A 25000-nucleotide genomic window follows, 5' to 3' on the forward strand; every position below is an offset into this window, starting at 1 on the left:
CCCCCCCCCCCTATTGCAGATGCTGTCCCTTCCTCGTCCCTCGTCCCTCAATGTCGTCCACCTCTTCCTCCGCGTTTCATTTCTCTTTCGCTCCAAGTAGACCTCATTACGTGTCCTTCTCCCTCTCCGCGGAACGTCCGCCGGAACGCTCTCGCTTCAACCAACGGACCGTACGACCGTCCGGCAACGGCCGATAGTTCTCTGAGCGACGACGACGATGACGAGGACACGCCTCGTGGCGCACGATTCACCTGTGCCGGATCGATCGTCGCCGAGGAACACGCAATACTGAGGAAACGATCGTCCGAGCACATTCGTTGCTATTGCGAGCTATCACGAGACGTCTCTCCCACTGCGTACGCGAGCACGTGAGCGAGCAGGGCGCCGCTTACGAATCGGCCGGCGGATTGCAGGTGGGATTCCGCGGGATTCCGGTCCAAACTTCGTCCCGGGGCTCACGGCAACGAGCGAGCGCCGAAGTTGGACGGGTACCGTCGACGCGGTATCATCCGCCTCGGAGACTTTGCTCCAGTTCAATGTTCCCTTTGAACCGGTATTCGGTTGACGCGCGCGATGAACGTGGGAGAGCGCGGACGTCGTCTCGGGTCGACGTTTCTCGGATCGGAAATGTCAGCAGGTACACGATTCGAGTGGAGTCAGCGGGTCGATCTATTCAAGGTCGTATCACGGTCGGCGATCAGTCTGAGTCGGGTCAGAGGACGATAAGATTGCGATAACAACGTTATACCGTATCGATGACATTAGCAAGTGATCGAACCATCGGGTAATCGCGAAGGACTCTTAATAAGAGAATGAACTTTCCACTACACTATCGACTGCGACGATTAGACGCGCGACTCGTAAAACTCGCGCGATTCTCGCAGCACGCTCATACGGCGAGAATCGGTCAAGCGATGTACGCGCCCGGACTCCTCGGTGCGCCACGGGTCTGGTTAACGAGACGACTAATTCGAACGTGTTAGGTCCACGAGGAGGAAGGAGGTGGTCGTGCTGGCGGTGGTGGTGGTGGTGTAAAAGGCGACGGGGAAGGAGGAGAGAACGGACCTCGCCACCCGCACTCCCGTCTGACAATAATACGCGCGTGTAAGAGAGGGAGAGGGACAACGCGAGAGGAAACTGGATAAGAAAGAGAAAGAGAAGGAAAGAGAGAGAGAGAGAGACACAGCGTGAGTGCATCGTCGTACATGTGCGAGAGAGAGGGAGTGATCGTGATGGTCCTGTTGGTGGACGACCCAGCGCGTTAGTAGTGTGGAGAGATGACCTCACAGAGATGGGACTATCACTCTCTGGGACCCCGGGCCGAATTATGGCGCTCACTGGACACTGATGGTAGTGGGGAGAAGGACCTTTTCGACCTGGTCTGTCTACTATCCTGCCGCCAACTCTCGATCGTCTACCTTTTCCTTCGAATTCACGCTAACGAATTTCCCGAGAAATTTATTTTTGTGCAGATTATAAGGTAGCGAGAGAATATAAAAAAGAAAAAGAAAAGAGTACACTAAATTCAGAAAATCATTCTGTTTTCCTTTGTATAAGGTAAACCACACAATAATTGGTATTCCCCCTATGCATATTTCTACCAAAATGTCGATTAAGTATTAATCTGAGTTTAAATCTTTATCCAAATAGAGCTTAAATGCAAATTAAAATTTAATTAATGTTGGTAGAAACGGGCAATAGTCATTGGCGCTCAAGAAAAACCAGGTTTTCCTGGCGACCAGCGACATTTTTTCACAGTTTTAGTTGCGAGGATCTTTTTTGGAATCACATGAAGTGTAGGTAAAAAGCTTAACTGCAATGCTGGTTGAAGGGTCGTGAAAAATCAGATTTTTCTAACCATATAATAATAATCTAATGATTAAGGGGGATGCGAATAATTGTGGTTAATCTAGTTGTAGTGGTTTAATCTAATTAGTTTGGAGTTTGTTTATTGAGACGTTTCGAATCCAACTCGCGCATTCACGAATTCACGGAATATTTGTCAAGTATTCGACGTTGTTATTATTATTACGGTGTGACAATGATTGTTATGGCGGCGTAGATTAGTTTACAATGATGTCAAGTTTGCAGACACGGAAATGTTGATGAATCAATTCGCCTCGATGGAAGTGTTTTATCGAAGAACGTTCTCCCAGAGACACGGTGGAGTTCCGCCGCACAAATTCGCAAATAAAAATAGATCTCTTTGAGCAGCCTACGTGAAACTGACTGCACGACTGTCACGGTTTAAAGCTCCGGAAAGGGCTCCTCTCACCGGGACTTCCATCGACCAGTCCATCGACGTTCGACGGACATGACCTGCCTTCCTGAGGTATGTCCGCATCGCGAACGTGACGTATCGAAACGAAACATTCGATTGTGTCCGATTGGGTTAGCCCTGCCCGTGCCTTTGTATTTTTGAAAAAAGAGGGGAAAAAAGATTCGCTGGCCATCCGGCTGTGATGCGACTCCTAGTGGTCGGCTTCAAGTAAAAGCCACTGTTTTCCAGCGGGCTCACGTCGCGATTACAAGGTATCTCGGTCCGCACGCATAATTGGCATGCCAGCGACAGTAACCGTGATTTCACATTCCTCCGCGCTTTCACGCACGAATCGTCCCCTCCTTCTTTACCGTTCCGCCTCTCTCTTTCTATCCTCTGTCTGCCTCTCTCTCTCTCTCTCTCTCTTTCGTTAGCTAAATATTTCAGTTTGAAATTCGCGGAACGTAATATGCGGAAGAGATTCGAAGATGCACCAGCTCATATTCTACCTAAGTCCGTTCTCCGTCGATCGGCGAGATTCAGCGGACGAGTTTAACGTTGTGTTACGTTATATTCGCCGTTACTCTAAACTTTGGAGTCTCAGGAACCTTTGCAGCACAAACCTAGCTAGCAGAATCGAGTGACACTAACAGCGCAACGAATATCATCGAAGTGTTGATTAATACACTCGCAGATGGCGGCGGCCCAGCGGTCCCAGCTGACCGATTATTGTCATGTTAATGAGGACGGGAAAAACGAAACATCACCGGATGAAGCACACCACGCACATCTAATTATTGCGTATCCACCATCGCGTCGACGCTTCTCTCGTCTCACACGCTTCTTCGATTGGACGTTGTTCACAATTCTGACACCACGATCGACGTTGGCTCTATGTAAATTTCTCCGACACAATAGAAGGAGGATGAGAGAGGGAGAGAGAGGGAGAGAAAGAGAGAAAAAGAGAGAGAGAAAGAGAGAGAAGATGCGTTATATCTTCGTAACACGGTCGAGACGTTCGCCAAGGTGCACCACATTGTATGCACAATGGAACGTTATCTCACGCGGGCGTGACAAGCCGGTGCCGAGCAGTCGACAAGTTCATTAATTGACTTTCCTAAGAGACTTCACGGAGGTCATGACTAACCGCGTCCTGAGCTCGATGAAATGGTACGACACGCATCATAAAATGCCGCGTATTGCGCGCGCGAGTACGCGTATGCGAGAGACTCGCTCCTTTCCCACCGTAATTAAGTCTCAGACGAATACTCATTTTCTCGACAAGACCGGTCACACATACTACTAGACTGGAGAGGCTCGACAACGTTGCTGCACGACAACAATTAATCACAGATGTTGTCCCTATTGTCGCGTACGCGCACAGTCGCGCGTATACTTTCCGAAATCACTGCATTGAGACAAAAATGACTCACTCAACTAAAATTATAGTTACTTCTAACCTAAACCAAATCTTTTGTATAATATCATAAAATGGTAGTAGCAACGTGCATATAAGGTTATTATCATTAATATTATAATAGAATTTAGTGAAAAAGTGGTTCCCTTAATCATAATTTATAATAATTATTTCTCTATATAGTTATAATTATAAATTACTATATATTATATGTTAAATATAATTATATATTATTATTATATAGTTATTATTATTATAGTTACTATTATAGTTATTTATTAATTATTATAATTATATATATAATAATTATATATCATTATATAATTACAAATATCAAATATTTTTTCTCAGTACACACATTCATCAAGTAACTATATGTGAATAAACGAATAAGAAATTCTATAAGAAAAGAGAGAGAGCAAAGAATTAATTACTGATTGGCTAATCGCCGATTAAGGCCACGACGAGGTGACTCTTGTTTCCCAACACTCTCGCACTCGTTCGATGACTACGATTATTCTACGCTCACTTGTCACTGCAACAACCGCGAATATGTACAATCGCGGGCAGAAAGGTCGTCACCCTTTTTCTCGTGAGAGTTTAGAGACGTGTCCGTCTTGTCCAATGGAACAATTTGTTTTCCACTGGGAGAATCCTCCCGCTGAACAAGACGGATGCGTTCCTAAACTCATGAGAGGAAGGATGACAACTTTACTGACCTCGATTGTACACTGGTCGGATTAATCGAGAGCTGGTCGCGACGAAAGTTCGTATCGAACCGGACTATTAAACTACCAAAAGAACGACTCGGTATCGCGTGAGTCACATCCCACGATCCACACATTCCTGCGTGATGTCATAATGCGGCTCGCGCACATCGTCGCGCACGCATCGTTGCGGTCGAGCGGCTGGCGGGAAATAAACGGAGCGAAGTAATTCTTTCTTTCTTTCTAAAGCCGCGAGTCACCGTTACCACCAAACGCGCGATATACGTTGACATTTTAACGATAGCGGCGACTCCTAGACACCAGACCGTCGATCTCATTGCCTGTTGATACCATTGTAACTCTGATTAATTGAGAGGAGCTTGCGGTGGTATTTAGCTCATTTGTTCAAAAAAAAACATCAAATTTTCAGAATTTTCAACCCCGGCATTTATCGATGAAAAAATGCGGCCAAATATATTTACATAGATATTTTTGCTTCTCTTTTAAAAAACTTTGAATATACCAATTAATAATACGCCAATTTAAAATTTATATATATGTCGAGTAAATTAAGAATAAATATATATAATATATAACGTATACATTATAATATTATATATATATATATATATATATATATATATATATATATATATATATATATATATAAAGATCCAAAAAGTTGCAATCTCAGTACGGCTGCTTATTGAGCTTAGAGCGAGTAAATAAAGAATATAAAATCTAAATATTCTTGTAGCCGTTTGGGAGATGATCTCAACAAACAACCATACTATTGAGATTGCAATCTTTTGGACCGTCGTTTGGATTTCTCTCCCAAACTACTACGAGCATAATATTGAAATTTCATGTTCCTAATATCTATACTCGTCTTAAGCTTTAAATCGGTGTATAATTTATTCAATAATTTACAAGATCTAACTTATTCAAACTTTTACAAGATCTTATCGAAAAGGGACGAAATTTGACCGATTTCAAGCTTATGTCGAGCAGAGTAAAAATTTAAAACCTCGATACTTATTCTCGTAATTGAAAAATAAACGGTCTCCAAAAAGTTGCAGTCTCAATAATATGGCTGTTTGTTAAGATTGAAATCCTTTGAAACGTTCATCTCTCAAACGACTACGAGGTTTAATATCAAGATTTTATATTCTTAATATTTCTCGTCCTAAATCTTAAATATCGATGTAGTATTTATTATAATATTTAAAGTTTTACAAAATTTCAAAGGGAAAGAGGCAAAACTAGGTCGCAAAAATATTCCAAAAAAATCCGAGACAGCAGTTAATTATACTAATTTATTGTCCAAGTGTCATTTTTACCCTCGAACAATCTCTTTTACCTAGATACTAACTAAGGGCACTGCGATATTTTTTTTCTTTTTAATATTTCAAACGCGTAAATCCATCATCCTCAAACTATCAGTATTGTCACTATTGTCCATATGCTACCTTATTTTAGAACAAGCCGCGTAATTGCGCCCATCGTTGCGTAACCATCTAAATTAATCGTTGAGCAATAAACGCGGAGTTTTACGTAGTCAATCGAAGGCGAAACGATCGCCGGTTCAACGATCGCGACAGCCATTGCCGAATGGAAAGCGTCGCTAATGGCAGAGTGCGCCGCATGATTTATGGAACTGCCAATGACGAGTGAACGTAACTAATGAAGGATGACCTTTCGTAACGTCCGGTAGAACGTAATTTGTTGTATACGTGGCTCATTATGCCAATGTAATTTTTCATCATAGACAAAACATTAGGCCCTAATGGCAACATGTTCCTTCACAATATGCAACGGCGAAGAAATAGGACATCGAGCGTTATCAAATGCATCGTGGTATCGCGCGCGCGCGCGCGCGATAAACAGGGTCACAAACAAGAGGTCGCTTATCTCGTGCCAATGATAGTTCAATTTCGCCGCGCTAAATCCGTAATCGCGAAAGGAACGGGCGCAGTGAGGGGTGGGGGAGCTTATAATTCCGTGCATGGAGTTTACTGTCCTTCCTGTCGACGACGACGACAAAGGCAGCCACGGCCGCTTTCCGTTACGGTCATAAACGGAGCACAATGAGAGACGTTAACTAGCCGCCTGAAAGTGCACTCCGCTACTGCTTCTTGCGTTACGAGGTGCCCCGAGCCGCGATTTGCCTCTTTCACCGTGGATCAGAGCGTGGAAATATGTATCGACAATCGCTTCTGCACTAAGAAAAAAAGTAGTTGGCTCGACAAGATCGGCCGTCACTTGCCTCGCCAAAGAAATATTGAAAAAATTACGGGTTAGTGTAACAATAAGTTGCTTTGATATACACTGAAAGAAAAATGTATGATATTTCGAACTATAATGACATAGTAAAAAGATTATAGTTAGAAATATTATTTTTACATGACAGTAATCTGTAATAGTGATTCACTTTTATCTAACTCTAAACTCAAATCTAAGTATCTTACTTGAGTTTCAAGTGGTGACTATTATACTGGTGAGTCGATGACGAATTCTAAAAATATCGATAACGTAAAGACAATCGTCACTAACACGCTATCTTTTTTATATTTCTTATCTTACTGAATATATGCTGCTTTGTTTATTTAGTGGAAGACCTGACCATGCATATGTAGAAATCTTTCTGCAAACTCCTCCAATTTGTTTAAGCTTCAGAATTCAGATGCAAAAATATAGCTATGTTCTTTAAAATTTTTCTGAGCAGAGCAAACTCGCGTTCAATACATACAAATGGATCTTTTGTCTCAGGCGAATATTTATTTTAACTGAAAACACTAACAGGCTAATTTACACTCGAAACGTCAACTTTGAAGCTTTCTGTCATATATTTGTTTTTGTCGCATATTAAGCAATGCTCCAATTCATTCTCACATATATTTTTATTATATAAGAACGTTGGTAATTCTATGCAGCCAGTACAACGTAAATTTTTCAGAAGAAAGTCAATATTCTTTCGGCAAAGATTTCGACTCCAGCATTCTGTGGATACGAGTTTAAGTAGCTTGATTTCTTCATTTGTCACAATTTATCAATGAGAAGAACGTTTGCATTGTCGTTGATAAGAAGAACGTTTACATTGTTGTTGATAAGAAAATAATACCCAGAACTGGACGTAAAAGAGAAAACGCGCAGCTGACAAAAAACAAATTTTGGAAAAGATACTCGGAAGAATATCCCTGCGATACATACGTAAAGCATTAGATAATACACTAACGGATAACAGATGAATTGCAAGAAGGTTAAATTGCAAAATCGGCTAATTGAGATTATTCGCGTCGAATTAGTTTATTGTGACACTCGTCGGTTGCATCTAGCGCACGAGAAACGGTCGCGTGTGCGTGTGTATACGCAATTGACGTATCTCATTACGAGTTTACGCTGCGGATAACGCATAGCTATTCACTTGTGTCGCGTACTCTACCGGATGTCATGATGTTGCTCGTCTTACTGTAAGCAAGATGTTAACGTTCCCATCCACTTTCCAGTCAAGTCTAACGCGAACCGCATTATGATACTCCATAATTGTCACTAAAATAGAATCTTCAGTGACGAGAATTTCGGAGATCCGATATTGACTCAGCAATTTGAATAAATCTTTTCCCCCGCCATGATGAACATAAGTCAATAAAAACGTAGAAAAACGGAAATAAAGACAGAATAAAACATGAATGACATTTCTATGTGGTCATGACTGACTGTGGTCATGACTGACTGGCTGAATAAAATAATATTGATAATACAAACCGAGATAAGGATAATTGTGGTATATATAAAGATAGCACAAGAATCGGGAAGTTATCTTTATCTTGAGGACATGTGCACGAATAAGCCCGAGATATTAATAAAGAACGAATTTTGATAGTGCAATAGTTTTTTATCGGTAGATATTACATCTCTCATGTATCCACCTCGACTTTCTGCATACTTGCACGAAATGTGAGGAGATACTTCGCGCAATCGCGTCATGTCACTCGTGCGAACTTCACAAGACACACGCAGTGTCACCGTGAAATTATTATTGTCTCAAAACGGAGAAAGAAAACATGAAAAATCGCCATCTCGAGCATGTTGCATAATTCGACATTATGTACGACAATGGCGACGAAAATGGATCTTAGCAAGACAGATTGGCGGTCTATAATAACGTACCATTCGTGGAGACTCACCTTGCTCCAGTTTCGGTTTTATCTACTGTCGCACGTTACACGCCGTAGTATCCTCTTTAGCATACGAGTCTCAGTCGCACGCTTGTCATACTCACGCAGGACACGACAAATGTACAGAGTATCAGACCATCACGCAGTCGACTAAGAATCACATATATAATATTTAGAATATGCAGCCATAGAAGTTAAACAATGAAGTCGCAAAACATGCACATGTAAGGTGTAAACGCGGCGCGGTCCTTCGCGGAACGTCACAAATGAACGTCCCGTTCGCCAAACACGCGTACTAACTCTCTCCTGCCGCATATTTACACACCTAGAGTTAATCGGGAAACACCACTCTCTGCACATCTTACATCAGATAAGTCGGATCGAAAGGTGTCAGCTTGAATGTCATGGATCATGTGGGTCATAACTTACCATTAAGACACACTGTATATCTTAATACAACTATAGCTTTTGTACAGCTGTAAAATATGACTCGGGACATACAAATAAGACAACGACGGGATAAACTCGTTCATCGATCGAGCAGATTATTCACAATTTGTTTCTGTACAACTTGGTCGGAGAAAGAAAAACTCTAATTTGTTCAAATCGAAGGCATTCTGTCACATCTGGGATGGGACCGTCGGAGAGAAAAGATACTAAGATATCGCCCCGTGACCATACTATGAACAATAAAGGTAACCAACGAATCTGCAAACCGCTACGATATTATGAAGGACCAAGAAACTTTGCGAAAGCTCAGAGGAGAAACAGAAGCGACAAAATGACTCAAGACATCGCATACAATAGCAGCATAACGTTTATTAGCACATCAAGGATATTATAATGCACTATAATTGCTTAAATTTAAAATGTAAATATATATCGCGTATATTCGTATAGTTTTAGGTACGTATACAGATGTGTGTGTGAAGAGAATCGTTACAATACCTAGACGAAGCATTTGACGCAAAGTAAAATATAAAGTCAATCGCAAAATAAACATAATATATGTATCGTTTTTTATCAGATCGAATTTTGAATGTGCGTCAAATGAGATCTCCTCTCATTATTGGATCTTTCGTAAACATATTTTCGCCATACTTGCCAAGTATCTGGAAGATCGTAAAATTGATCGCGACTTAACTTTAATCATTCGTAAATAGTTTGTGATTCAAGGCGGCAGTTGTTGCGCTTAAAATATAGAAAATACTGAATCGTAACATTATTATTATCATCATTATATGCATATATATCCTGCGGGAAATGTGTAATTTTTCTATATGATAAGAATAAAAATTGTCGCGTGATGTAATTGATATTTGTAGTACCGCGTTATAGGGAGAGATATGATGAGACATTTAGAGCGGAAGAAGATATAATATTCAGTTCTAACCACGCTACAATAGTATATTCTGGATATGTTTCGTATATCTAAAACATCAGGAAAAAAGATATGCAAATCGAATATATATATATATGTGTTTGTGTATGTGCATATATATATGTATACACATACACACACCTCTAATGACGTAATAAAAATTCATGGTAATCCTCTCAAAACATACCTACCCTGCTCTACAACACACATAACAATTCATTATAAATATTATATATATATATATATATATATATATATATATATGTGTGTGTGTGTATACATATATAAGATATTTCTACTTATTAAAAAAAATATATGTATGTGTATATATATATATATATTCGCTTATAATTTTAATTACAAAACAATAACAACTTCCTCCTCTCCTTCCATGTAACTTCCAGTCTTTTGAAATCCTTAATTCGAGTTCCTCTCACAAGCATTTACGGCCTTCCTCACAATCGCTTTGCTGCGTTAAAATGCACATTCGGCATGCAAATATTGTTGCGTTCTTCGCGATTCATCATACAATCTCGAGCATTACCGATTATCAACTATTGGGGAGAAACGCATTATATATAAAATATATATTATAAAATAATTCAACTTTATCGAAAATCCTAACGCGAGATAAAGGCGTATGAAAACGCGTATATATAACATACGTAGTAATTCTTTCTGTGATAGATATTGATTTGATAGATATCGTCCGAAATTGCCGAGTGTCACTGCGATTACATTCACGACAATCAACGACGATCCTAACGATAAACTCTAACGGACTAGCTACGACATTCATCACTTATGTCGATTAATATGCGACGCAAATCGGGACCCCGATTCTCTCATCGCTCCCTTCGTACACTCTCGTGAGACCGATGCGAAAGATAAGAGTGAGAGATATGTGATACAGCGACTATATATCGATATGTACATCACACATACACACATTGGTATCGTGTAACAAGATAATGATACTGACAATCTAAGGAACTATATGTACTCTCTGTCTAATCGTAACATGCGCAAAATTCCCTAATACTTTCTACGCGACGAGAGGCCGATGTTAGCGCACCGTTACCGGAAGTTCTACGAATTATCGTTTCTCGCTGCGAAGGACTGTCGGCCTAATCCATTAGATTAGCCACGAATAACCGCCGATAACCGGGAGCACCGAGCCTGGCCCGAATAACGAACTCGGATCGTTAGCTTTTTGCGCAACGATTGTGCTTGCGCGGCACGTCTTCCGCCTCGCGTCGGCAAAGATTGAAATCCAGACCTGACGGATTTTATTACCATAGGATAGGACGGGGAGGGGGGGAGAGGACACACCGCGGCGCGCCGCGTTTCCGCGTTTTCGAGACGTGGGAGGAACAGACGACGCGTCGAGCGCAATCGACTCCATCTCGACGCCGCCAAAAATCGAGGAAAAATCGGCAGATCCCGATAAAACGGACCAGCCCCCCTCTAAGCCCAGCAGCGCTGGCGAGCATAGCACGACCGTCTATCCCGAGCAATTCACTTTCTTCTCGGTGTTCCTGACGCTAAAGCACGTTCCCGGGGTCGATCGAGCCGCGGAAGATCTACACCGCGCGCGCGAGCACGCTGCACGAAGCGTTGCTCTCTCTTTTGCGGGGAGAAAACGCGTGATTTATCTGTTCTTTCGGCAGCAGGACCCGGAAGGTTCGCGTTGTGTGCTGCTACAGTATTGCGCGCGCCCGCGCGATAAAATACTCTAAAGCGAATAACGGAGATATATAAATACCGTTTGTATCGATGAAACATTGCGCGAACATACGCGGAGCATATAGATAACTCTCTAATAGATAACTTCAAATACCGATAACATTCCGGATACTCGATTAACTCTAACAGTTTATTTCGCGCGTAATAAGCAAAGTGCGTTTCCTCTCAAATGTTTTTATTATTAGTCAATACTATAACAATGCGAAACAAGTTTATACGTAAACTCAGGTAATCTGCCAACGATTACTATATCTTATCACTCTCTGAGCGCTATCGTAATAAAATTTTAAACAGTGCAAACAGAGTGTGGAGATAAAAATACTCTCTCTAAGAATATACATCTTCGACCTTCTAAATTTCTTGGAGTGAAATTTCGCTCGAAAAGTAGGCTGAGTCACTCGAATTTTAATTATTCTTGTTCATTCTTACAGAGCGAATTCTCCATTCTGAATCGTCGAGTGAATATTTTCACTCGAAATTCAAGAGTGAATCTGATGCGTTCCATCGTCAGAGAAACTAATTCAAATAAATGAAACATCCGCTTATACGGAGTTAGAATCCATTCTAATCTTGAGTGAAGCATTCATTCTTGTGATTCCGAGTGGCAGTATTTTCATTATCGCCTCGAGTGAAAATACCATTACTTTTCACTCCAAGAGAGAATGCAGCCAAGGGCCCATAGACACTTTGCCCCATTGCCAAAAACTTTTAATATTCCAATGATATACCGATTTAAAACTTACGTCAAGTTTAGGAATATAAAATTGCGATATTATTTTCATAGTCGTTTGATAGATAAGCGGTCCAAAAGATCCAATATCTCTATGATATAACTACAGTTTTTTAAAATTGCGGTACTTTAGAGCTTTATCCTCCAAATGATTATGAAATTAATATCAAGATTTTATATTCTTAATATTCACTCATCCTAAGCTGCAAACTAGTGTAGCATTTATTACAATATTCAAAGATTTACAGAATCCCATGGGAAAGGGGCGAAACTTGACCGAGTTTTAAAGTCCACGCCGAGTAAATTAAAAATATAAAATATAAATATTATTTTCATAGTCGTTTAGGAGACAAACAGTTCAAAAGATTGTATAATAATATAGCTATTTGCAGAGATTACAATTTTTTGGACCATTTGTTCCCCAAACCACCACAAAAATAATATTGAGATTTTATATTCTTAATATTTACTCGTCCTAAGCTTCAATGTATCATTTATTGAAATATTCAAAATTTTACAAAATCTTGTGGAAAAAGGTCGAAGTTTTGACCGATTTGAAATTCACATCGAGTAGCTTAAGGAAAGTAGATTAAGAATATATAATCTTGATATTATTTTCACAATTGTTTGGGAGATAAATAAAAGATTGTAATCTCAATAGTATGATTATTTGTTGAGATTGCAAGACTTGTTTATCTCCCAAACCACCATGAGGATAATAAAGAGATTTTATACTCTTAATATTGACTCGTTCTAAGCTTCAAATCATATACTGGAATATTCAATGTTTTACAAAATCCCATGGAAAAGGGGCGAAAGTTGGCCGCACTCTTTAGAGAGTAGATACCACGACGAGCAGACCAGCTGCATCTAATTTTTGCGCACTTTGTTGCGAAGCCCGTGTTGTAACACTCGAGCGTCTCTACGTATCGAAGATCGGACATGCGCGGAAAAGCGGAATCGGGCGTAAAAGCTGCGGTAACCGGTTTCTGTTCACGGCGCCGTCAGTTGTTATGTACATCCTCGCCGAACCTTCCAGGTCGCGATCTAAAGGATACACGCATGCCTCTCGGCACACGAGCAACCGTGAACATACGTAAATAACAATGAGTTGCTAAGAGAAGGCAGCCTAATACACATACGAGGAATCGTTGCAAACACCGTGACCTTCTTCGAGGTGCCATTCCGCTATACATATATACAACTCGCCTCACACGCTTCCCGTTGTTTTCCGTCGACCACGCGCGAACGACACGCGCCCTTTCGAACGCGGGAGACCTGCTCTAGAGAGTGCGTGTCCCCCAATGACCGCGTCCCAGTCGTCGCGTTAGCGGTGTTTCAGGCATACGGTAAAAAGACAGAGACGTAACACAACGGTTATGCATGTACACGTGGGCAGAAAGAAGCGTCATGCGGTGCAGCCAAGCGTGCGATGCTGTTTACCTGCGAAGGGCACGTCGCCGAAGTATTCCTCGACGTTGTCCGTGGACATGCTCTTGTCGGAGAGGGACACGCTGGAGAGCGAGCCGCTGGACGCGTCCAACGATCCACCGGCGGGAAACTGCAGTAGATCCTCGTCTGTTTCCGTTTCCATGTCGCGGGACCTTCGTTTGTACACCTATCGACACAGAGATCAACGACCTTCGTGAGGGAGGAGCGAGAGAACTCGCTTCCGCGATTCCGCTCGCGATCAAGTGTCGCGCGAATGCTGACGTACGAAAGGACACAGAGAGTGCGCTGTCGCGTTCCTGCGCTTGTTTTTACGCGCCTTTTTATTTTTAATATCTGCCGTGCAAAATCGCACTGATCACGTTGTCGGATTTATGACAGTTGCGTTTTACAATTTGCCCGCGACCACTATTACTCTGCGTATCGCCGTTATCGCGAGATTGTCAACATTCGTATTTTATACACGGATATTTACAGTCGATATAAAAATCCCCTCCTGCGTGCCGCCACTGCCGCAACGCGGTAGCAAATCGTACGATGGAAAAATGAAGCCAATCCTATCGCGATGAAAATTTATTGGAACGGAACGTCCGCGCAGGCACGCGAGAAATATACCATGTAAATCAGAGGGAAAATAAATACGCGTGGTCAACCTAAAGCATATTTATATATTCGAATAAAAATCAGGCATCTATACTTTTTGACATTAATTCTTTCGATTCCGCTGTGACGACGAGTCATAAATGACAAATATAATATGATTTTTCCAAACACTGTCTCGCGAATTTTACGATACACGAATTGCCGCCTCAAAACGTTGCAATGCGACGCTACATCGAAATCATTATACCCGACTATGCGCGTCAAAGGGAATTTTTATTGTTTGGAAAAAAAAAGGAGAACCAACAACAGCAGGAAAATCTCTTCGCACAATGGCGAGATAATTAAAGTTACAACTCGACGTGTATAATTCTCGCGCGCGCGTCACATCTATGTTGAATATTTATATTTCGTGATATTAATAACCAACTGACGAGAGCGGTTAACCTAACGCCATTTACGTTTAATAGCGACGCCTGTAAACCACCGCGAATTGCGTTACGCCACTCAAAGGCAGACGTCGCGTTTTGATTTACTAAGTGCAAACTGCGAAACGACAGCTCGCTATTTCATCGCGCGCGTCCCAGAAAGCTCTAACGCAATTAAAATCCGACGTCACACAGGACCGACAGACACGCTCGCGGTTTCGTCTGTAAAACGCCGCCGCCGAGAGCATCTCGAGGAGACAGCCGGAAACCGTCGCTACAAATTCGCGAATTTCTCTCTCTCCTATGGCAACGGAGAACGAACATTCGCGAGGCGAAGTCAGACAGGCATAGAAGCCGAGGGCTTCATTATTCAAAGGGTGTCGGCGTCTTGCATTCTGCCGCTCTACTGGATTCGCGGAAGTTGACGGGTGAGAGGCAACCATCCGTAGACGGTTCTCCCATCTCCACGTCCTTCTCCACGTCCTCCGACAGGTTCACGAGAGACCCTCTGCCTCCTCCGACGCGGCCGCGCTGTCTTCGGTTGCCGTAATAGCGTTCGATCCCCGTCATCAAATCATATTCAGCCGCTCGACGAATTGCGAATACGCGTTACCCGATCCTTGGATCCTGTTATTAGTCGCGAGGGTCTACATGGCCGGCTCCCAATTTGCCGAGGTATATCTTGTCGACTGAATTTTCCGACACGTGTCACGTCAATGCCCACACTACGGTGAAGACACCAGGCCGACGAGTCTCTCGTTTCTTCAAGACCTTGAGACTAATTTGAATTAATCCGGAAACGTGTAGGATCGTTCCCTTCCTCCACACAGTGTGACGTGGAACAAAGGCGTTTCGTGGATCATCGCGTATGAGAAAAGACGCATGAAACGTGCGCGTGAAGAGATACATCAAATAGAACGATTTGCGCGACGAAGGCATCGATCAGCTCTGGAGCAAGCGATGCCGCGCAGCAGCGAGGCTACACAGAGCTCCGACGTCTTCGCCGACTCCTTTCCAGATATATTCACTATGTGATATTTCGTCAAGCGTGTATAGTCGACTGAAAGACACGGATTGCGAGTGCATATAGGGAACGGCAGAGAGAAGCCGGGATGGATGACGGAGAGACATCGCGGAAAGAGCAAAGGGAGAGAGAGACAGAGATATAGAGAGATAGAGAGATGGTGAGGACGAGTGAGTGAGAGAGGCAGAAGTGCGGTGGAAGCTGCGTGGTGCTATGGATATCCATTCGCGGTGGATGGAAACTGAACGTAGTCGGTCTCACAGCAGAACGATCATAGGGCGATGCGCAAACGGCAGTAAACGAGCGAGACAAGCCGAAGGCAGCGGCAGCAGCGACGACGAAGACAGCAACGGCGGTAGCTGGTGCGAGCAGAAGGGGTCGCCCTCCTTGTAAATCGCATCACAGATCAAACACAGCTTGTATATTAAACGTAACCTGGTAAGACGCCGCGACTAGACTGCTTATCTACTGTCCACGATACACACGCCGGGTCAAGTGAGAGCGTCAATGACGACCGTTAGCGAGCGTGGGTCGCCGGGTTCCTCGCGTTGCGAACTGCTCGACAGACGTAATGACGCAGCGCGGTCGCGACGCAATGTCGAGCGACAACGAAGATTTTCAGGGCGCTCGCGGTTTCGCGCGGACGACGATTAAACCACTGCGGCACTTCGGGGGTCTACCACGTCCTGACGCGTCACCGGATATATAGACCTTCAGTATTCGCGACATATGAGACGGATGCGCGTCGTGCACGCATACACACACACACACACACACACACACACACATGCACACATGAGTTTCTGCCGATTGCCGTACTTCCAAAGAGCAGCGGAGGATGCGAAATTGAACGACGCCATTGCACACGCTCCGCCGCATGTCGCGCGACAAATCGCAGAAACGCGCTTCCGCCGTTTGCCCGTCGTTTGAGTAGGAACCGCGGAATTCTCGCGGGGAATCGAGAATCCCCGGGCACACGCTCTCTCGCCCGACTTAACGCGAGGGATCAGAAGCTACGTCAGAAGCTCGAGGAACACTCGTCACCGGTTCATAAGTCGCGCGATTTCCTAAGACGATCTTAGACCGCGCAGAGAGTACCGGTCTTTTCGTAGAGACGCGGGGAGACATTGAGAAATCGAGAGATCACACGTGTACCTCTTTCGATAATGCGATAAACTTCGAAGTCACGCCGGCTGAAATTACCGAGTCCCATAATGAGACGTTACCGCGCCAGTCGGCCAGCGCTGTTAATGACCAGTCATTAACTAAGCGCGATTACTTTTTGCGTCGTACATTCGCCAACACGTTCACCTGCGCTCGCGGAATGACGATTACAGATAGGAGAGCTCGCACTTACCTGACTGAGCGGACGAATGCGCTCGTGGATAGACTTCTCCGCTTGCATGGCTGATGGTGGCGGATGATCAGGCGTGGGTGGTTGAACGTAATGCGTAGGACTGGTCGGCAGCAACATCTGCACGCGTTTCAAACGCTTGTCGGTGGCCTCACGATTCTCCAAAGCGGGTTGCTCGTCGATCACTTCGCGCTTCTCGTCGAGAAGACTCTCTTGGGAAGACTTGAGGGTGAGGAAGGCGTTCGACACGAACGTCTGCTCCTGGATCACCGCGTCGCCGTCACTGCAGGGCGATTTGTCAGCGCACGAGCTGCTTTCCGGTTCGTAGCTCTCGTATGCGTGCCTGCGTAACTTCCTGCGTGGATTCAGCATCTTCACCGGCCGGTTCTCGTAGATGGACGTGATGGCCACCGGCTCCACGTTGGACTCGCGTTTATCATCGGTACCGACCAGCCGCGACTTCATCTCCACGTATTGGTCCACGCTTCTGGTGACGTGGCGCAGCTGATCGCGCCGTTTCTGAAGCTGCTCGAGATCAATGTGACTGCGCGCACCGCTGCGCGCCAAGAACAAGTACTCGTAGTTGCTCGGTCCCACCGAACTGTCGGCGGACAAGGACATCTGCGTCTGCAGGTGCGTCGGGGACACTGACAGATTTCGTCTGGGTGGCTTCTTAGGTGGTGTCGGCTACGGCAAGAGAGACGCATATTTCTCTTTTGCGCTCGCGGATCTATCTTTTATGTTCGTCTCGATCTTCTCTCCGCAAAAATTATCCAAGTAGGAAAAACGACTTTTTTCTGACCAGTAATTGACCAGAAACTCTGATTACTGGCCTCTAGTTTCTGGCCAGTTTAGTCAACGCTTGTCTCACCAATAACTAGACGATAAAATTAATGAATTTCTGAACAGTTTCTAACCAATTTTTTATCAGTTTTTAACCAAACTTTTTTATACAAAATTCTGTCAAATAGTTTTTAATTCTATATTATAAAATATTATATTTTACTATTTAGTTTTCATTAGACAATAAAATTTTCCAGCATTTATTATTATTTCTATTGCCTAGTTTCTGATCAATAGCTGACCAAAAAATTTCTGGCTGTCCAGAAATATTTTTCTGTTCAGTTTTTAAACAGTTGGCTAATAAGTTCTAGCCAACAAAAACTGGCCAGTTTCTGCTTAGTAATCAGTTTTTCTCTAGAAATTATTCTCTTCGGGTAGACTCACGATATTTCGAGAAGCAAAAGAAAAAAGCTCTTCTCGACCTTCATACATGTGAGACTTTCCACATTCGCGACGTTAATTTCGATTAACCGGGACTCTTACCGAGACTTTACTGTTGGAAGCGGGGCTGTGCAGCGAACTAGACAAGGGTGCCATCGGCAAGTAAATCCCGGCAGCGCTGGAATCGTTGGGCAAACAACGACGGTCCCGTGGGCTTGGTCCGCCGACGCTCGAGGATGAGGACACGCTCAATTGGTCGGACTCTCTGCCACCCCCGTATCCCGTGGGCAATGTCAAGGACAAGTCCTCCGACACGAAGCTACCCTCCATTGTGCCGCGTGGCACCGGTGGAGTTTGATACAGTCCGCTATCGGATCCCCTGTGCAACCAAAACTCGATGCCTCAGTGGAACTGATAGAGTGATCCGTTGTCTCGGAGTCGATGAAATCGACTCCGTAGATCGAGATCCTCCAAAGCGTAGGATTGCATTCGACCGACCCGCGCGAGAAATGGAAACACTTCTCGCGTTTGTATGCAATTTCAGCTTGTGCGCAAACCTCTCTCTTTCTCTCATTCACTCACTCACTCATTCATTCACTCACTCAGTCATTCATTTACTCATTCACTCACTAACTCACTCATTCACTCACTCACTCACTCACTCACTCAGTCACTCTTTTTCTCTCTAAATTGCGGTTTGTCGAAACTGCAGTGTTTGCAAGCTTAGTTCTCGAATCCACATCAAGTACGCGTCTCGGATACTCGATGACGAATGCTCTACGAGAATGCATGCATATATTGGCTAACGCTAATCTGAACTACGACTTCGGAAAACAACGACTGACTCATTATCAAGAAGTTATGTTGTATCTATACAATTGCAACTCTATACTGTGCAGAGAATGTATGCATGTCATTACCGTGTAGTGTCGGGTGGTAATGGTGTTCTTTTGGTAGTGTTTTGTGGTATATCTTCAGGAGTTTGGTCGGAACTTTCGAGAGTATTTATAGAGTTGAGAGTGTCGGATAGGGACATAAAGACGCTGTCGAAGACGGAACTGGGGTCGGAGTCCTCTGTCTGCTGGAGGGCCCTCCGTACTCCGTTCACTGGCTCCCCGTTCTGCTCGTCTTCGCTGAAAACGCGCATCCCGGTACATCAACCGACATCGATTACCAAGGATCGCACATTCAAAGCCAAGCAACACATAATCTCGTATGTAACGAATAAAAGTCGGGGTAGTAGCGCTGCTAATTAAACTACCGGTAAAGGATTCAACCAACGCTCATGGAGATCATCTTCTATGCTAAACCTATCTCAGTTTGCGACACTAGCGGCATTCGATCTCTTAAAATTGTGTCATTTACCGATACATTCCAGTGCGCGCGTATCGTTGAGCAAATTAAAACGCTCGCGAGAGCGAAGAACAAGAATACGCCGTACAATCAAAAAGAATGCAAATGTAAACCGCGAAAAAAAGACAGCGGTCTCCATTGACGGCTCGGTCGCGGAGACATTTACAGGCAAGCAGCGGCTTTTTAACGAGGCCACGTTGACGAGGACGAGACGCAGCGAACGCGAAGAGGAAGAGGAGCGGAAAAGGAGTCGGCCCGAGAGTTGCAAAGGCCGCACGCTCATAGCACGAGGGAGAGGGCGATGGTTATTAGTTTTGTGCTGAGACGGGCTAACATTTACATTGTTTAACGTGATGGATTCATCTCGAGGCGGCCAAGCCGGGGCTACCGACATCAAACATTGATGGTGGAGAAGTGCGGAGAACATCAACGGCAACCAGCACCCACGTTCTGTCGCCCTCTCTTTCTCTCTCTTCATCTTTCTCTCTTTCTCCCGCTTGACACATACACACACATCGTGTGGTCCTCTTTGTCCTTCCTTCGCTCTCTTACACTCCACTTTTCGTTCTCGGCACTCCACTCTCTTTCACCCCTACGTCTTCGTCCCTATCTCTCCTTCTCTCTCGTTCGCGGCGCTGCCGAGCCAACTAGTCGGGTTTAGCAGCTAGAGCGGTAGCACTGGCACGGAGTACCAATGGGGTGATGCAGCGGGGGTGACCCAGGGGCGAACGAGGCGGTCGGACCCACCATCGCCTGCCTACATCAGGAAAATTAAACCAAGCCAAGCGGTGCTTAACGCGCTGGGGCTACACGCGGCGGCCGTGCCACCACCTCTCCCAACCTCTTCCTCCACCTCCGTTTTCCACTACCCTCCCGCGCCACCCCACACCCAGGGGTTCCTTTTTCGGTCCGAGAATCTCCACCTCCAACCTCCTCCACCTCCTGCGGAGTAACAGCAGCAGCAGCGCCAGCCGTCATCATCCCGGTGCTTGGCCGGTACTCACTCATTCACTCCGTGTTCCGTCCATGTCTACGCTTTTGTTTGTCCAACATCTCCTATATTAAAGCACCGCGGCGGCCACGGCGGCCGCTCTATGCGCCGCACCTATATTATACGCGGGGAGTCCTTTTTGCAAAAATATCACGAGCCGCCGCGCTTATCCACCGCGATGCGCGATGCCGTCGCGGTTTTTATTCCCTTCGAGAGAGACCATCAGGCAAGGAGACACGGTGAATCCGAATGAATGCGGGATTGGGAGGGGAAGATACTTCCTCACTGTACGCGCGAAGTCGCGATCCGCTCCGATGGTAATGTGGCGAGAATACGCGCGTGTGTGTGTGTGTGTGTGTGTGTGTGTGTGTGTGTGTGTGTGTGTGTGTGTGTGTGTGTGTGTGTGTGTGTGTGTGTGTGTGTGTGTGTGTGTGTGTGTGTGTGTGTGTGTGTGTGTGTGTGTGTGTGTGTGTGTGTGTGTGTGTGTGTGTGTGTGTGTGTGTGTGTGTGTGTGTGTGTGTGTGTGTGTGTGTGTGTGTGTGTGTGTGTGTGTGTGTGAGCAGTAATAGGAGAGCCTTCTCGTAAGAGTACATTAAATGAACGTGATCTGTTCGAGCAACGCGTTACCATGCGACGCACGTCGCCAAAGTTGACGTTAATTAATACTCTAGTTTTTGTACGCGCAAGGGTACTTAAACGGTACGTACACACGTCGATATTATTACGCTGTCTTACGAGTCGCTAATTATTCGCGTATAATATTCGCGCAATATTCCGCTCGACATAACTTAACATGTTCAGTTACCGCTACCGGATTAATATCTCGCTAGTGTCACGAACACGTGCTACATGTTCTATGCAAGCGCGAGTCGTTATCTGCTCGCGGTAGCTTCACGAAGGGGAGAAGTACGATTCAACATCGTATGCACCATAAAAAGTACAGCGCACAATGTGCGCAACACACGCGCGATCGCGCACAAACACACACACATGCGTTAGGTAAAGCGGACGGAGGATACTCACAAGGACATGACGGAAGTGCCGGAAACGCGACGATCGTCGTCCCGAGGCTTATGATAGAACTGCCACTGAGTAGGCGACGTCCCCTCCGCGGGGGAGAGATCATCTCCCGGGCGAACATTTTCGTAGGGGCTGCCCAATGAGTCGCCACCCTGCACCGGAATCGGCGGCAAGTTCTCGCTGTCAGCGTCGCTCTCCACACCGGAGGAAGACCGATGCCCTGTTTGGGTTTGACAATGCGTGTAATCGTACACAACGTTCGCTCATAAACAGCTTCAGCGTAATGTATCGCAGGGCGCAAGAAAAAGGCGCAAAGAGTGAAGATATCGGGAATGCGGACTATTCTGTTTTTTTGACGCGCGATTTTTAATCTGCTTGCGATTGTCAGAGATGAGAGAGTCGACGGCAATCACTTGAGACACGCACAGAACTAACGGCGTATCGTGCCGTGTTCGCGTATTTCGCGGAAGCGGGATTCAAGATTAATCGCATAGTATAACGTTGTGTGAGTACACGCGCAAATTTTTATACCAGGCTAAGAGCAATTTAATTAAACGCGCTGCGGCAAACTAAAAGCGCGCTAGTAAAAGCGCAAACTAGTAGCTTCGCGACCAAGCCCCACTAATTACACAATACCTTATACATATATCGGTCGTGATGTTACGCGAAAATAAATCTCGTGCATGCAAATGCGAGCGTACTTTTTATCACCGCCGTGATATCTTGAGTGACGTGCGGCGGAAACTGTCCCAGAAGATCAAGCACCGTGTTCTGCCGGGAATCCCTAATGCCCAAATCCACTCCGCGATCTAAAAGCGCCCGTACCACTTCCATCTTGCCGCAGAGCGCAGCCTCGTGCATCGCGGTGCCCGCTGACGTTCTCGTATTGACGTCAACTCCAGCGGCAAGGAGAACCTCCACGACCGCTCTGCAACAAAATTATGCCAGCATCTCATTGCGCTTCGCTTTGCGTGTCGCGTGACAATCGTTAATAGAGGAATTTACCATAGTTATGCAAGAATATGATCAACCCACTACCCCTCTTATTAGTGAATAGTCCATATGTCTCTCTACATAAAGAGAAAAACCCAAGCCTTATGGGCGCTTAAAGTTAATTAAAAAACAGTTTTTGTTTTTTACTAGATCCGTCTCTTTTGCCTATCTTTTTCAGGGTTAAACTTGTCAATGATTACCTTTAGAGAGAAGAGAATTGACCACGCTTGACTTCTCGAACGATTACAAAGAACCTCAGTCTTATCTATTTTTCAATCAATGTATCAAATTTTTATCTTTATTCTCTTCAAAACATATTATAATGCAAACATACTATACTCCAAAATGATGAAAAAAAATTTTTTATAAAAAAAATATATTTGTGGATCGAGTCATTTTTACGTAATTACGATCAATTAGCCAGGCGTTTTCACGGAATTATTTAGAATCACGATCGGGATTGAAGTGGGATTAGATTGGCGACAATAAACCGATAAGGTCGTGCGTTTCATTAATCATCGCACAAAACAAAATAAATGACGAGCAAAAAATAAATGAAAAGCAAATGCTGAAAGATAGTATTAGCGATCTTGGCGACTGGCGGTAATTTTCGCGAGTGCAACCATAAGGTCTCGAGCGACGAGACAAAGTTTGGTTCGGAGATTTTGCACGGGGGGTTCCGGTCTAACTGCCGTGGCGTAAGGACGAGTCCGAATTTGTTTGGATGTAATCTGTGATTCTTTTTTTTAAACTTTGGAATTATTTTCAAGCTAAGTTCCAAGGAACAAAGATAAGTTTCAAAGATAAGTTCAAAGATCATCTATTAATCGGACGATGGTATAGCCAAATTAACATAATACAAATATTTTTCGTTGAATAGCGTTATTAGGCACCTAAGGGCAAAGGTCTTATTAGGCACCTGTAATTATATATTTTGAGAGAGAGAGAGAGAGAGAGAGAGAGAGAGAGAGAGAGAGAGAGTTTATTGAGCTTTGAAATGAAAATTCCCTTAGCTTTAGTGATATAAAAATTGGTTGTCAGATTCTAGATATAAAGCAGAAGTAAAATAGAATTATGAACTCGCATCATAAGCTACGATTCAACAGAATGCTCAAAAACATTTTGCTATTTCGGTTTGTCAGTGTCATTTAGCTTTAGATTTACTCGCAGTTTAATAAATTTGCACCAGTATTCACAGCTGCAGCGGTTGCACACTCTAAAATTACATAGCTTCAAGCAATACCTCATTGCTATGGCAACCGACAATTTAGAATGTGAGATTTATCATATGATGTGCTGAAAGTGATAATGAATAATGAAAAGATACACAATTAGGATTAACATAGAAATAATGATGAAGATAAAGATAAAAGAAAAGAAATAAGAGAGAGAGAGAGAGAGAGAGAGAGAGAGAGAGAGAGAGAGAAATCTCGCACGGGCCTCGATGAGAAAGCGCGCGTCTCGATCCGCCGAATCCTCCCCAATCATCGTCATTTCGCAAGCTACCGAAATCCCCCTAGAAATGCATTTGCCGCCAGGCGCCTAATCAAGAAAGCTCAAAACGCAGATTTCGCCCACCTTCTGCCGGGTAGGCCGCGCATCGACTACGGTGACCGCGGTCGTCCGACGCGTATAGGATTGACGGCTGAAGATCGGATTCACATGCACCTATGTTGTTATTACCGTAGCATAGGGGTATTTGTATACTGGCTTACCGAGAGCACCGATATTGAATCCGATAATAGACATTACTCCGCGTCCGCCACCGCCGCCACCCCACCTTCTACCCCTCTCCCGTCCCCCGCTCGTCTCACCCGCCGCCACCCCCTTCCTCCCCACTGCCGCCAACTGATCCCTCTACGTCCCCTCCTCTCCTCTCTGTTCTAGCCCGATATAGCTGCCGCTGGTAGATCCACTAAATATCGTGGTGCTCGCGTGAAACGCGTGCGTGAGCTCGACCGTCGCAATGTACGCACCCCCGTACGTGCTCGCGTGCACGCGTACACCTACTCCCCCAGGGATTCTCATAGCACCCGACAGCGAGGTCTCCTTTCGAAATATCGAGCAGACAGGACGCGAGACCTGTGCTTTCGTTTTAGTCGAGCTTTAGTCGAGAAAATATTTGTAATATGGGAAAGGGGATGA

The 25000-nt window shown here is 44.6% G+C and overlaps 1 protein-coding gene and 1 long non-coding RNA gene across 4 annotated transcripts in view; one reads left to right on the top strand and one right to left on the bottom strand.

Annotated features, from left to right (window-relative positions):
- LOC116851633 overlaps window positions 1–3213 on the top strand; it is a 3885-nt gene extending 672 nt beyond the window's left edge. The window contains exon 2 of the long non-coding RNA XR_004379620.1: window positions 984–3213. This is a non-coding gene — a long non-coding RNA (uncharacterized LOC116851633). The remainder of the gene's footprint in view (window positions 1–983) is intronic.
- Window positions 1–25000, bottom strand: part of LOC116851630 (ankyrin repeat and SAM domain-containing protein 1A-like) — a 65253-nt gene that overhangs the window by 23857 nt on the left and 16396 nt on the right. The window contains exons 6-11 of one of the 3 annotated variants that reach the window (XM_032831243.1): window positions 22564–22790; window positions 21866–22082; window positions 19419–19631; window positions 18601–18877; window positions 17278–17961; window positions 13863–14037 (exon numbers count right to left, since the gene is read on the bottom strand). In XM_032831243.1, coding sequence (XP_032687134.1) covers window positions 13863–14037; window positions 17278–17961; window positions 18601–18877; window positions 19419–19631; window positions 21866–22082; window positions 22564–22790 — 1793 coding nt within the window. The remainder of the gene's footprint in view (window positions 1–13862; window positions 14038–17277; window positions 17962–18600; window positions 18878–19418; window positions 19632–21865; window positions 22083–22563; window positions 22791–25000) is intronic. The other 2 variants (XM_032831244.1, XM_032831245.1) reach the window with 2 other exon arrangements.

The sequence above is a fragment of the Odontomachus brunneus genome, unplaced genomic scaffold (assembly GCF_010583005.1).
Source record: "Odontomachus brunneus isolate Ranch 3 - 2012 unplaced genomic scaffold, Obru_v1 Obru_scaffold_182, whole genome shotgun sequence".
NCBI classification, from domain to species: Eukaryota; Metazoa; Arthropoda; class Insecta; order Hymenoptera; family Formicidae; genus Odontomachus; species Odontomachus brunneus.